Here is a 13328-nt window from a genome sequence, read left to right as displayed (position 1 = left end):
ACTTTTCAGCTCTGTCATTTTGTGAGCTCATGTTTCCACCAAAGGTAATAACAAGTAAATAAATTCTGTTTAGATTCACATTTGTCATATGGAACCAGGATTTTCAAGTACCAAAGTAAAGAGTATGGTCAGAATGAGACTTACTGAAGGTGTGGGATGTCAACATAGGTGGCTGGATGCTGGGAATGGGGAACAGTTGTGATGGTGTAACTTGTTTGATGGGTTGAAGGCACATTTGGTGGGTCAGGCAGGATGAGAGAGAGCTGAGAATTTGGGCTGATGTGGGGGTCTGCGATCAGGGATGGGAGGATATGGATGTGTTAAGGGGGCGAGTCTCTCTCTCTCTCCTCCTCCCCTGTGCCCCTCAGAGCCACATTGCTGCGGAGCAGCCAGAGGGGTTTGGCTGAGGCCCAGAAGTTGCATAATCATGCCATTAAACCAGCGGGGTGCCATGCCTCTCCTTTCCTCTCTGTCTCTCTCTTCTCTTTAGTTTTTATCACAACAGCTTTTAATCTCCTCCTGTTGGTATATTTCTAGTACCAACCATTCCTTTTTATCTTTTCACTTTGTCCATGATAGTCATACATATCCTATTCAACCGTCTGTCAGGTTGGGCAACCATGTGCATCCTTAAATATCTCATGATGATTCAGTCATGTCTTTAACAGCAACAACAAATCAACATGGCAGTTAAAGGAAACTAAATCATAAATTTGAGGCAGAGAAAGTTCAGTGAAAGTTCTCTAGTTTTTAAACTTCACACATTAAATGATACAAAAAAGTTGCACACAAAATAAATAAACATGTTTTAGTGCATGCTGCCATTAAAGGATAAGGCTTTTCTCTATTTTTCTTATTATCAACAAATCTCATCAATAAAGAACATGGCCACTGTAGTTTATTTTTAGTCAATTTCACATATACATCCTGCTGCCTTACCAATTTCACACCAAATTATTAATCCACACCTGAAAATAGTCTCCAACAAATCCTCTATTTACTCCTGTTTAAGTAAAATTTGCTAAAAGCTATAGAGCTTTATAGTCTGTCTCTCAAAGTATTGAGAGACAGACTAACATGGTGGCTTTGGTCTTTTTATGGGATTTGTTGACAATAAGAAAAATATGGGATGACGGCAGCGTTACACTTTAAGTTCTAGTAAGTAAGTACATTCAACAACAGATGAAGAAACAATGACCAGAGAGACCGGAGATGTTACATTGTAGCAAAGTCTTGTAAGTTTGCCATTGTGTTTCGCTAAACTCAAACATTTCAAGCATCAGCGATGTCACTTTTAGCATGAATGCTTTTGTTCCCCAAAATAGCCTTGTCCCAAATAGCTAAATAGCCTGGTCCCAAATAACTAGCAGACTATGTCATGGCAGGTGTGTTGCTCAGGACCCAAGGAAGCGCAGTGTCGAGTGTGAAGTTGTTTGGATGAGCAGTTCTCAAGAAAGCTGCAAGCAGCAATACGGGCCCAAGAAATCGGCCCATTTAATGAATAGGCACGTTTTGAACGGGCACTGCACTAGTTGTACTAAAAAGGGGCTGTCTGACGTACGCAAACTCGTGAGAGCCGACCCAGCTGAGACTAACCAGTTGGAGCTCTGGAACAAAATCAAAAATTTTGCCCATGATCACAACACTCCCTGATGGATGAGCATATCCACTGCTTGTTTGAACCAGTCTTCTATAGCTTCTTCTCAGGTTTGTATAGCATCAGTTTTTACCACATTTTACTCCCTACAGGACAGTAAGCATATGATAGTCCCTCAAATGACTTCCTCTTGCTGCAGTATGTCACTCTTTGGCTGTGGGCTATCACCAAGCAACCTGGTTGAATGTGAAAACAAGCTGAGCAAATTAGCACTGATTAATTATCCATTATTAAAATAAATTATAACGTCAGTTGCATGAGTTTTACTGTTTTCACAAGGCCTTGGGTGAATCATCAGGGCAAAAATACAAGACTTAAAGCAGCAGCCAAACAGGAGAAATACTCCTAGCTAACGGAGAGCCAACGTTTAGGCAGTGCTTTATTGTCGTAGTGCCAGCACTGGGTATCTGGCATGTCCCACCCACATAGATGAAAGCCAACTCTTAAGTGGCAGTGTCTGCTCTGTATGCACCTCCCCTGTCTGACACAGGAGCTCTGCTCTAAGAGAGAGAGAAGGGAGTGTGGTGGAGCTGATGTGTGTGTGTGTGCGTGTGTGTTTGCTAACATGGCATTCATTATGTATTCAGTTAGGAGTTATATCTCCCCATTTTTCAATTTCTCCGTTTTTATTGTTTGCCTTTCTCTCCCTTTATGCTGAATTCTCAAGCAGCTGGGATGGATAAAGCATTTTAATGATCCCTAACTGATTTCTGCATTTGCTTTAAACTTGCCTTCAAGTTGAGGCAAGGGTAAAGTGTGGTTGAAATTTGCACGAGTGGTTGTGGCCGGTGGAGTGGGAATGGGTTATTACCCCAAATCCTCCAGTTCAGTTATGTACATCCCTGCCCTGCACTCGGGAGTCTCTTTCGTTCAATACATCATGGCCTGGTTTTCCAAAACTCAGCAGTGATATTTGTAAACCAATGGTAACCAAAGATAACGGTTACTTGCCACGGTCAACAATTTCTTCTTTATTGGTTTTTCAAATAGTTTGAGACGCTGATACAGAAGCAAATTAACCTCAGTCAGTCTTAGTCTCAACTTCTGCAGGGAAATGACCAAACTGACCCCAGATCAGCAGCTCAGATTGAACAGGTAATGCCTGCTGCACTACAGGTATGCATAGCCATTAAACCGAATTACTTTACTTTGTCTTAGAGTGAGATATTTCAGGTGATTCATCAGTGATTCATTATCTAACGGATGCTCACACAGCAGAGGGATCGAGCTCACTAGATTAATCAATCTGTCATCATTGTATAGGGAAGATATATGGTCATTGTTCAACAGAGCAGGGATGAAGTAAGGGAGCGGGTTTGTATCAGCACTGGACATAGACATTTGTAATGAGAATATAACTCCAAGATCATATTGGCAGTCAGAAGCTATTGTGTTTCTGTCCTACAAGGAGAAATTTTGCACAAATCCTCCCTTTTTAAAACAGTTCTACTAAAGCAGAGCTTTAGCTGCTGTAGAAAGCTTTTCCTTGTCTCATCTCTTTCACACTAACTGAAACACAAAACACATATCAGATGGTCTGGGATACTTAAGGCTCACACATGCAAATGGTCATCTATCCTCTGCGCAGGCTGTGTTCCACCCACTCTCACTGCTCAAGCCCACTGCTCTGCTGCCTCTGCTGCTTCCGTGAGACTGAAGCAGAAACAAATGTCTCAATCCTGCCAACTCTGTGTGTATATGTGTTTATATGAGCGTGCATATGTGTTAGTGTATATTCCATGGAAGCCCACTGGGCTGTGGTTCCCTCAGTAGTCCTGCAGCGGCAGTAACTCGATACAGTACACACACATTTTTGTTGCTGATCCAAGCTTGTCTGTGTGCCATGATTTTGGTTCAGTTCAACTTGTTGTAAAACACTGCTGTGCACTGTTAAAAAGGAGAACATGTAATCAGCATCTAATGAACACAGTGTGCCATGTTATGAAAGATGGTTATATGCACTTTAATGAAGTTGATTTGTTGCTGCGGACTTTGATTTAGCATTTTAATGGCACTAAATCATCTTTTAATGCAGTGTTTTTTCTCAGTGTTTCAGAAAAGTAGAGCTGAAAACATTATCTAAACACCAGCTAATCTCTACAACTCCATTCCAAAAGTTACAGTACATAATACACAGTGACGCAAAAGTAACTTTTGTAATAATGCCTTTCTCTTTAATGCCCCCCCAACCCTCTTCATCACCTCTGACTCTCATGTAGGAAGAAAAGATTCTTTCTTTGTAGGGGCTCACTGGTACTAGTTCCACTGACTCACACAGCTGCCCCAATACAGCTCTCCTCCCTCTGATTTACAGCCAGTAGTGGTATTATAGATTGCTAGTTGTTTTCCAGAGTTATTTACTGGCACTTTCAATCCATCTGTCTGTTTCTGCAATTTGTGCAGAGATGTTTGTACCGTTTTAATTCTGAAATTTAGAGAAACGTGGTCGATGGAACGTGACAGGATGTGATTTATGCAATTACCAAGTGATAGTGATAACTTTGTTCAACAAATGGTGCTTAGAAGAAAGAATAGCATCAAAACCTTACTCTAACAGAGTTAAGTTGATTTCACTGCAATGTTGTTTGACTTGAATTGAAAAATTCTTCTTTTAGAGTAGATATTCAATACCTAGCAGGAGTTTTGGAGTGCAGCTCAGACTAGTTAACCAAAGACTTATTAAAATAACTGTGGTTAAGTCTCTGCACATACGCATGTGAGCCTAAATGTTGATGGTAAATGTGAATGTGAGGGTGTTGAGGTGAGAATAAGAGTTGTAACATGTTGTGTCTCTATATGTGAAACTAGTGTAAGTGACTGGAAGTGAATCCGGATTGTGTTTGGTGCTTCAGTCTTCAGTGTATGAAGATGATCTGTTGGTGTATGGTTCATATCTAAACTGCATAAATATTGTCCTAACAAACTATAACTTTGAACCTTAAATACTGATCAAAAAGTAACCAACTTATACTGTATGTACATAACTGTGTGCAGGCACAAGAGCCACAGAAACAGGTGGTGGTCTCCCTGAGAGAAAAGATTTTGCTATGTGATTTTGGGTGGGACTAAAAAAATAAGGTCATTTTATGCTTCATTGCTCCTTATTTAAGAACTGTACACCTCAGAAAAATGTCCTCCCTCTCTGCAGATTTCTTCTGGTTGGATGATTACAAAAGACTTCAACTGTATTTTGGAAAGAGAACTTTTTTGTGACAGAATATATTTGTAAGAGGGGTTTGAGAGGAGACAATGTAACAGGTCCACAATGTAGAGTGTTGTGTAATAATGAATCATTTTATGTGACAAGTGTTGTTTCATCTTCTCAGTTTGGTGTGTTATAAACCCATGTGGGCTGGGCACGTTTATGTGCATGACATTAAAAGAATCAATCAATCAAATAATCAAGGTGTAGTCTGCTGTATGATGATGTAGTATGATGAGTGAGAACTAGTCATCGAACACATGTCTGAATACAACTTTGGATACCCATTTTGAGACAAGCGAATGTGTACTTGAGCACAAATGAGTTTAGCTGAAGGCTGTTGTTTGAGAGCCGCTGGGTGAAAGAACAAGGTAGAATCATATTCAAGTTTGCAATAGAATGTAGTGTTGTTTTCTTTGTCTGACAATATCAAACTTTCACACACCATCAACTACTGAACATTGCATTTGAACCCCAATTGTCATACAGAATCATCACAAATATGTTACGAAAGCACTCATAAAAGGCACAGATTTGAATGGATTGCAAGGATGCAAAATAGTTGACATTTTAATAGAGGTCCCTCAGGAACACTTTAACAATAACCTGTATAAATGTAGCCACACGTGAAGGTTACACGGTTGTCGTCTCATACAATAGTCACATCAGAAAAGTATCAGGCATATTGTATGAGTTCTGTGTCTGCTGTGGCATTCCTTTGACCCAAAATTAATAATAAATTGAGTATTTCCTTCTCTAGGTGTCTTTCTAACTTCAGTGGAGGAGGGGAGAGCTGTATTTGGTGGGAGCCAAGGGCGAGTGGCTTGTCATGTCAGGGGTATTAATTTATGATTTCCATCCCAGCTTCTGACCTCATCACCTCCATTAGAATGCAGCCTTTGTAATTTCATGGTTAATATTCAATAGCCACTTGTCCCCTGCGCCCGCTTTGTGCATGTGAAATTTCTGGAGGGGGTGTGTATCATTTTTGATTTGTTGAGTTTGTGTATGTGAGTTTGTGCATGTGTGTGTACACGGAAAAGGAAATAAAGGTTGACTACAGCGTGGCTTCCTGTAAAACAGTTGCAGATGTTCAGAGATGTCCACTATGTCTCTACTCCCACTGAGGAGCTTGAATTGCCTCTCTGTCAGATCTGAGTCATTTCCTCCTTCACACACACACTTTTTTCTTCTGTCTCTCTCTCTCTCTCTCTCTCTCTCTCACATACACACACATCTCCATGAATGCAGGCACACACACACAAACATACAGTAGCTGACCCCTTTACAAGCACTTGCCTCAGGGCCAAATTCTGATCCTCTTAAGTTTGTTTCACTATCCCCCCATGGGGGACAGTCATTGACATAATCTTTTCCCTAGCCCCTAACCTTGACCATCACAACTAAATGCCTAACCTTAGCCCTTACCCTGACCCTAACCTTAACCTAATTGTAACCTGTACCCTAAAACCAAGTCTCAACCCTCTTTGTTGCCTCGGTGACACAAGTCCCCATGGGATAGTGTGTGTTCAGATTAAAGTCCCCACCAGGATATAAGAACATGACACACACACACAAGTAAGCACACGCACAAATACTGAAGACAGGAATTGTGTTCATGCTAGCCACTTTCAAAATGAAAAGGGAGGAAAGATTAAGGCAGAAGAAGAAAATCTCAAACAGTAAAAGTCCCCTACATTTCTCCACACATTGATGTATTGGCCTGAACACACATTCCTACTGAACGACTTTGGCAAGCCTTTAAAAAAACACATTAAAGGGCTGTGTTCTGCATGAGCCCAGTTGTTGCTCTGTTTTCTCCCTTTTCCCCCTGTTTTCTCTCTGCTCCTCTCAGCTCAGAGACAGCTACTCTGGTGGGGTTATGGGAAAATCTGCAAATGCTAAAAGATGATTGTGACACTATATTAATGGAGACATAATAAAACACAGCGGGGAAAAGATGAGCAACAACACTGTTACAAATGGGAGAAAATTAACTGCTTCAACCACAAGGTCACTTTATCAAACACATCACATGTTGGACATACACACATGATGGCTGCTTCCGCAAAATTTTATCCTAATTCTATGTTGAATTCCATGTTATTTAGTTTGTTTTATATCAGTCGTTCCCTGCCTTTTTTGTCTGAGGTACTCCCACAGCCATATAAGATGAGCTCAAATACTCATTCAATACTCAATCATTGATAGGATTACAGATGTTATTTATCACTATTGATTATTTAAAAGTGGATTTGTTCATACAGTTGAACTGTCAATGTTCAGGTTTTTTTTGGTCAAGTTTACATTCATACTACTATCTGTGCAGTCAGCCCGCCACTGGCGAGAGTGTCAAAATTCGCTATGGCTGCCCTGCCAACAACACTGTTGAAAGATTCGTGGATGTTCTGACGTAGATCGAATGCTTGGTCTTGTAAACTTTATTTAAAGGGGCCGCAAAGCAAACAAGCATGTCGATCGGTATCTTTGTGCAGACTGACCACAAGTAGAATATAAGTTAACCTCATGAAATCTTTTAAATGTGAAGGTACTGTTTTGCTTGCTATGGCGCTGAAGTTAGCATGCCATTCCCTCTTATTTTCAGAAAATATAAAATGCACTTCACCAACTCACCAGGAACACCTGTACACAAACAGGGCCATGTCCTAGATTATTGGGAAACCAAAGGTTTATTGGTTGGAACCAAAGTTTACATGATTGTGTTCTCTGGAATTCTCTTGAGCAGAGGACTTCTGAATTCTGATTGGTCAACCCAATCGCCAGAGTAAAATGTGATCATTTTCCTTTTCTGCAACCACCACATAAATGGCTACAAATGTCCAGACGACACACTAAAAACAGCTGGTTTTGTTGGTTGAAACGGAAAGCAAACAGTGGTCTCGAACTGTGGTCTCTGCTGCTTTTGCAACTTCAGCCATCTACCAATCTCGCCTCCATCCGTCCGCCCCTCCTCCTCCAAGTATGAAATTTTGCTCTTAAAAGTTATCTATGTCACTTTCTAGAAATGTTTTAATGATATGTATTATACAAACATTAATATGATACGTATTATATGTATTAAAATGTAGAGATTCAACGTATCTGTGGTTTGCAGAAACGTACAATGCCTACATTTTATTCTGGCGACTGGGCTGGATTGGTTGCCGCCGAACCGCGTCATAGCAATCAGGTTTCCCGGACTTCAACTTTCCTCGACGCTCACTAGGTTAGCCTACTTTTAACTCTATCTATTTAAACTTCACTGCTCACTTGCTGACTAGTTATCAGGCACCCTAAATTGCAACATATAGTGTTAAATGTGTTATAACTAACTCAGGTTTGTGGAAGTGTGCTCTGAGCAATAAGCTTGTCGCACCTGATAGCTGATTACACTAAAGATCAGCATCACAATAATTTATAATCCATTTGGCTGTTTTTATTTCTAACACAAAACTGCACAGGTACCCCCTGAGGCACACATTTTGTATGACAACGTAGAGTACATTCCCTTTTTCTGTTAGACCATGTTGCTGAAATTTTAAGAAAGGTTAGTGCTAGATGGAGTTTGCTAGAATGAGTGGAGTGAGATGCTTCTATAGTTTTATCTATAATTTTATACAAACTTGAATCAACTGTAAAGCAGTTGTCATGTATGGGGGTAAAGAGCAGTCATGAAATTGATCTCTTCATCTCACCATTGGTAAGTAGGCTTCATTTAAATTTGTGCACAGAAAACATAGAAAGTAAATGAATTTGAGAAGAAAGCGATAATGAGTGGCAATTACCGGTATTATCAGATACAGTGTTATTCTTTCCTTGTTTGTAGTAGATACATTTAGCCTTACAGAAAATCTTAATAGTTATGTAAGCGTTCCAAGGTGGGAAGGTCAAATGTTTGAATATAGTTTAAGCTGCGCTTGAATTTTGGTAATTCAACACTGTCCAGGTGATGAAAAAGCAATTCTCTGTTGTTATTAGATTTCTTTCATAGTGTTGCTACATAGATATTTAATCAGCTAGACTACAGTACAACAGGAGGAGTATTTATGTAACCATAATGTAATAATGGCATAATGTAATAAGCTTGTAGCCTTTGTGAAAATGAAGAAAGAAAGATACATGTAGCCTGGAGTTCACATTGTTTATTCAGTATTAAACAAGGATATTTTAATGTGACTTCCAGGACAGCAATTCAAATTGACATTAAATGGGGGTAGTGTAAACAAAATGACATTATAGTGGACTACAGTCTAGTTACAATTCATCTGGGCTAGGATAACTTTCAGAGTACTAGCCGAGGTCGCCAGCCATTTCAATCAATGTCCAAATTCCATCTTAGAATAAGATAATAAATCCATGAAAGTCAAGGTTTAGTCAACACCAAGTATGGAAAACATCAAAGGTAAACTTGTGTTTTCTTCCAGTATTACTGTAATAGCTTGACTGAATACAGGGGGAATATTTGGAAATGAGATGATGACCTGTCTGGTACAGACACAACATCAAATCATCTCTGAAATCCAGAGAATGATCTAAATGCAAGACTGGCGTTCATCTGGGGACTTTCTACTTCCAGACAGCGTTCTCCATCTCCAGACCAACCAATTAGTGTTTTCTATCCCTCCGGACTGCCTCCATTCTCCACAAATTGCGAAGCGCTTCTCAGTATAGACATAAAGTAGTATTTAATGACTAAGTCATAAAAAAATATTCCAACATCATTAAATTAAACTTAAATGATGTGTTCACTGTTTTTCAACCTAGCCCTTATTAAAATGTAGTTTCACATGATTTATGTTGCATAGCAAAACCTAGCTGTAGTATTGACAGACTTACCACTCTGCTGCGCTTTCTCACTGCACTTTACCGTCCAACAGGAGAATTTTTGATCTCTTAAAAAACCTAGGTGAAGTTACTTTTGGAAACCAGGAACCTCAGGACATATTTATATGATCTATTGCTAAAAAGAGAGCTGCAAAGCCATGCTGTCTGTCACCAGGTATGTTTTTGTTGACTTTATTTCTCTAGTTACCTCTGTGCTGGAAATTGAGCAAAATAAAATCAATTCAACATAACAGAGATTTGAGGTTTGAGACCACAGATAAGCCTGCCTGTGAGCTTCCCATTTATGAAAACTGGATTTATCCTGGCTTTGACGGCCTAAAAGATTGCCCCTTCGGACTGTGTTTGAGCCCAGTGAGAAGCTGCAGCAGAATGGTAAGAATCTTGAAACTTGAGTTGGAGTTGTGGGTTGTGGTTATGCGCAGTCATAAATGATAGGAAACAACTTGTCAATTGGGTTGGGTTAAAAAACAGTGAACCTATTGTTTTAGCAGTACAATGAGCCAGTAAGAAACATATGATAATATGTATTCATATTCCTGCTTGTCTTAACAAAGCAGTTAAAAACAAGGTGAACTGTTTATTTTAACACTGCCGGCTAACAGACAGCGGAGCCGTGCCATTGTCAACAGTGGAGACCAGTTATGCTAAAATTAGCTTATTGACTCTATAGCTAACTAACATTTGTAGGTTCAATGTGTACAAATTGTATTCCAGTGGTAGAAAACAGTTTCATTTATTTGTAATGACTGACGTCTGTTGTTAACAAACCAGTGTTGTTAAGGAAGGAGTTTTTATTTAGTTTCATATGGATTAGCCTTGCACAACCCTTGTACATTTTTCACAAAGCACTCCTATTCTTATTGTGACAAGGTTTGTCTGGTGACAGAGAACATGTCCCTAGATGAAGCACCATTGTAAGAATTTGCACTTGGAATATCTTGTAAATCCAAACTAATTACATTGTTATCACTTCTATACATAACATTATATAATCCAGGTCTCCCTTCATACATCTCTCTGTACTGTAAAGAATTGCATTGTTTTCCAGGGCTCTCCAGGATTTTGTTTCAGTTGAGTATGAACATGTCCCAAAATTTGCAACACGTCTAATCTGATGTAAACAGACAGGAAGAGTCATAATATCTTCTCAAGTTGCATTAGTTGTTTTCCAAAAAACTTGCATTTTCTGCTTTGGTGTTATCAGGTTGATTTACAGCCTTAGTGTATATTCTTAATCAACAGTGTTATATTTCAGCCCTTAAAATAGGGTTTAATCAACCACAGCCACATCAGCATAGCAAAAACCCTTCAATGTACAAGTAATTATAGGTCTAGAAACTACGATCCAGTAAGAGGAAAACTCTTTGGTATTTCCAAGAAAAAAGGATTGCACAAACAGTATTTGATCAAAGAGGAGAGCGATTTGTATCAAGTCATTTTAAAATGCACAACAGATCTAGGTGACATCTGAAGAGGTATTGGGTTGGAGAAGGTATGAATCTGAGCACATGAGAGTGCGGGCCTGTTATCAAAAGCGTACCATTCATACTACGAGCATATGGATCTAACTTAGCATAATGTGAGATTTTCACTCAAGGAATTAAATTAGATGTTGAGCAATGTCTGCTTTACAGAGAGCCCGGCAAAACCCGATAACACAGAAATGTGATTTTCACATTAGAGGAGAAATGCAAATATCTTAACTAAAATCTACAAAACAAGGATTAATAGAGATTTGGTAAAGGCGAGGAATCTACTTGAAAATTCAGGCCTTAAGCTAAGCCACGGCCATTTGTTCACATAGCAAGAACGACAAAGAAAAATGAAATTTATTCAAAAAGAGATGATGCCTTCCAATCCTCTACCAGTCTTTTACCAGTTCTGAAGAAGAATTCACTGAATACAGCCGAAGCCCCTCAAAATAAAATAAAAAATAAACAGGATGTGAAACATTAAACAAGGAGAGACTTTTGATTAAGAGCTCTCTCCCTTCACATGTTAGAGTAGAGAATGTGTCCATGACAGATGCTATCAACTATTCGCTCTCCGATGTCCATCACTTACAGTACTCATTTAATGGGACCCATCATCAGGCTGATGCATGACGCTCTCATGGTTCTTCTCTGAATAAGTCCGGTAAAGTGAGATGCATATTAACAAAAGAAATTTGTCTGTAATATTGCCACAAGCCACCATTAATGTTTTCTCTATTTTGAACATTGCAACAAGGACAAAGACAGCGGCAGATTCAACATCCTCCACTTAGGGTGTGTGTGTTGCAAAGGTACGCAATCAAACTGGAAGACTTTAACCTTGCCAAGGACAGGAGGACAGACTACATTTCTACTGAGATCTGAGTGTCCATTTTCCCATTATGCTTCTGCTCTTATCTACAGAAACACTAAAATCCGGTTAAATGGAGCCATTTTCTCATTTGCCTTTGGAGGTCATTTTTCATGCTTGGAGAACTCCAGTCATTCAGACAGCACAAGGGGCTCCATTCTAATAATAGCTTGTTCTGTGAGGGTCCAGAGGCCCAGTTTGCACAGCCTGGCAGACTCGTGGACCACAGCTGGAACTCACTTTGCAACATACACCCAGCTGTGTAGCAATGGACCAACAGCAAAGACAAGGCCAAGGAGGCTACTGTCCCATCGCTGGATCAGTAAAGGAAAGAAGAATTCACCAGTGACTGCTCTCAGCATTAGGTCACATCTTTTTCTTGGCAAACTCTGTAAGAAACATTGGACATATTGTGGAGCCAACTAGGCCAGCCAATATAGTGTAAACCACAGAGCCCAGGCAACAAAGACTGGGCGCAGCGCTTCTCAGCTCTGATAAGACACTTGTCGAAGTTGTTCCCGGGCTTGTGGTAGTGTGTAGCAGACATCTACTTTGCCCCCTGTGGCCGTGGCTAGGAGCCTCAGGAGGAGAAGCAAAGGCTGCAGCACTCCATACAGATCTCCAGGCAGTCTGCAGACTCACAGCAGGCGTCGATGATGCCACAGTCCATGTCACAGGGCAGGTCACAGTCGCCACACTCCTCCGACACACAGCAGCAGCAGAAACACGAGTCGTCCCCCGCACAGGAGCCGCAGGTGGCACAGTCCAGCACGATGTTACACAGGGTTAGGAACTCACAAAAGAGGCAGGCCAGAATACAGTGAACACAGCAGTCTGGAGAGGAAGAGACACACAGAGTGAGTGAGTTACTTAACATTCACCATTCATAATTCTGTTCTTATACAAGCAGTTTGCATTCTAGTCACCTTTGCTTCTTTATCCAATATTGTCTTACCCTATGTGCTTTGGCAACATAAATGTATTTACATGTCATGCCAATAAAGCAAATTGAAATTTAAAAATCTTGTCAGAAATAGTTTGGGAGTGCAGTAACTGTGATAGTTCAGAAATCATTTCACAAGAAAACATTTTTCTTCAGTGCCAGGCCAGAGACTAAAGACTGCCAGTGTCCTGGTGGCATTAGCACACTGACTTATGACATTTGCTCTTTAATAGGGAGTAAAAAAAAACAAATTTCAGGTCTTACAAAATCGTCCTTGGTAATAAGCCTGTTATCTCTCTGCTCAACCACAGAACCACTCTCCTCTTTGTTGAGTTCTC

At 40.1% G+C, this 13328-nt stretch overlaps 1 protein-coding gene across 2 annotated transcripts in view; it reads right to left on the bottom strand.

Annotated features, from left to right (window-relative positions):
• Nucleotides 1–8986: 8986 nt before the first annotated feature.
• Nucleotides 8987–13328, bottom strand: part of mdfi (MyoD family inhibitor) — a 29011-nt gene continuing 24669 nt past the window's right edge. For both annotated transcript variants that reach the window (XM_044179146.1, XM_044179157.1), the window contains exon 5: nt 8987–12881. In XM_044179146.1, the coding sequence (XP_044035081.1) occupies nt 12628–12881 (254 nt within the window). In that variant the 3' untranslated portion in view covers nt 8987–12627. The remainder of the gene's footprint in view (nt 12882–13328) is intronic.

The sequence above is a fragment of the Siniperca chuatsi genome, linkage group LG2, assembly GCF_020085105.1.
Source record: "Siniperca chuatsi isolate FFG_IHB_CAS linkage group LG2, ASM2008510v1, whole genome shotgun sequence".
Taxonomy (NCBI): Eukaryota; Metazoa; Chordata; class Actinopteri; order Centrarchiformes; family Sinipercidae; genus Siniperca; species Siniperca chuatsi.
This window is presented reverse-complemented; position numbering and strand designations above follow the sequence as displayed.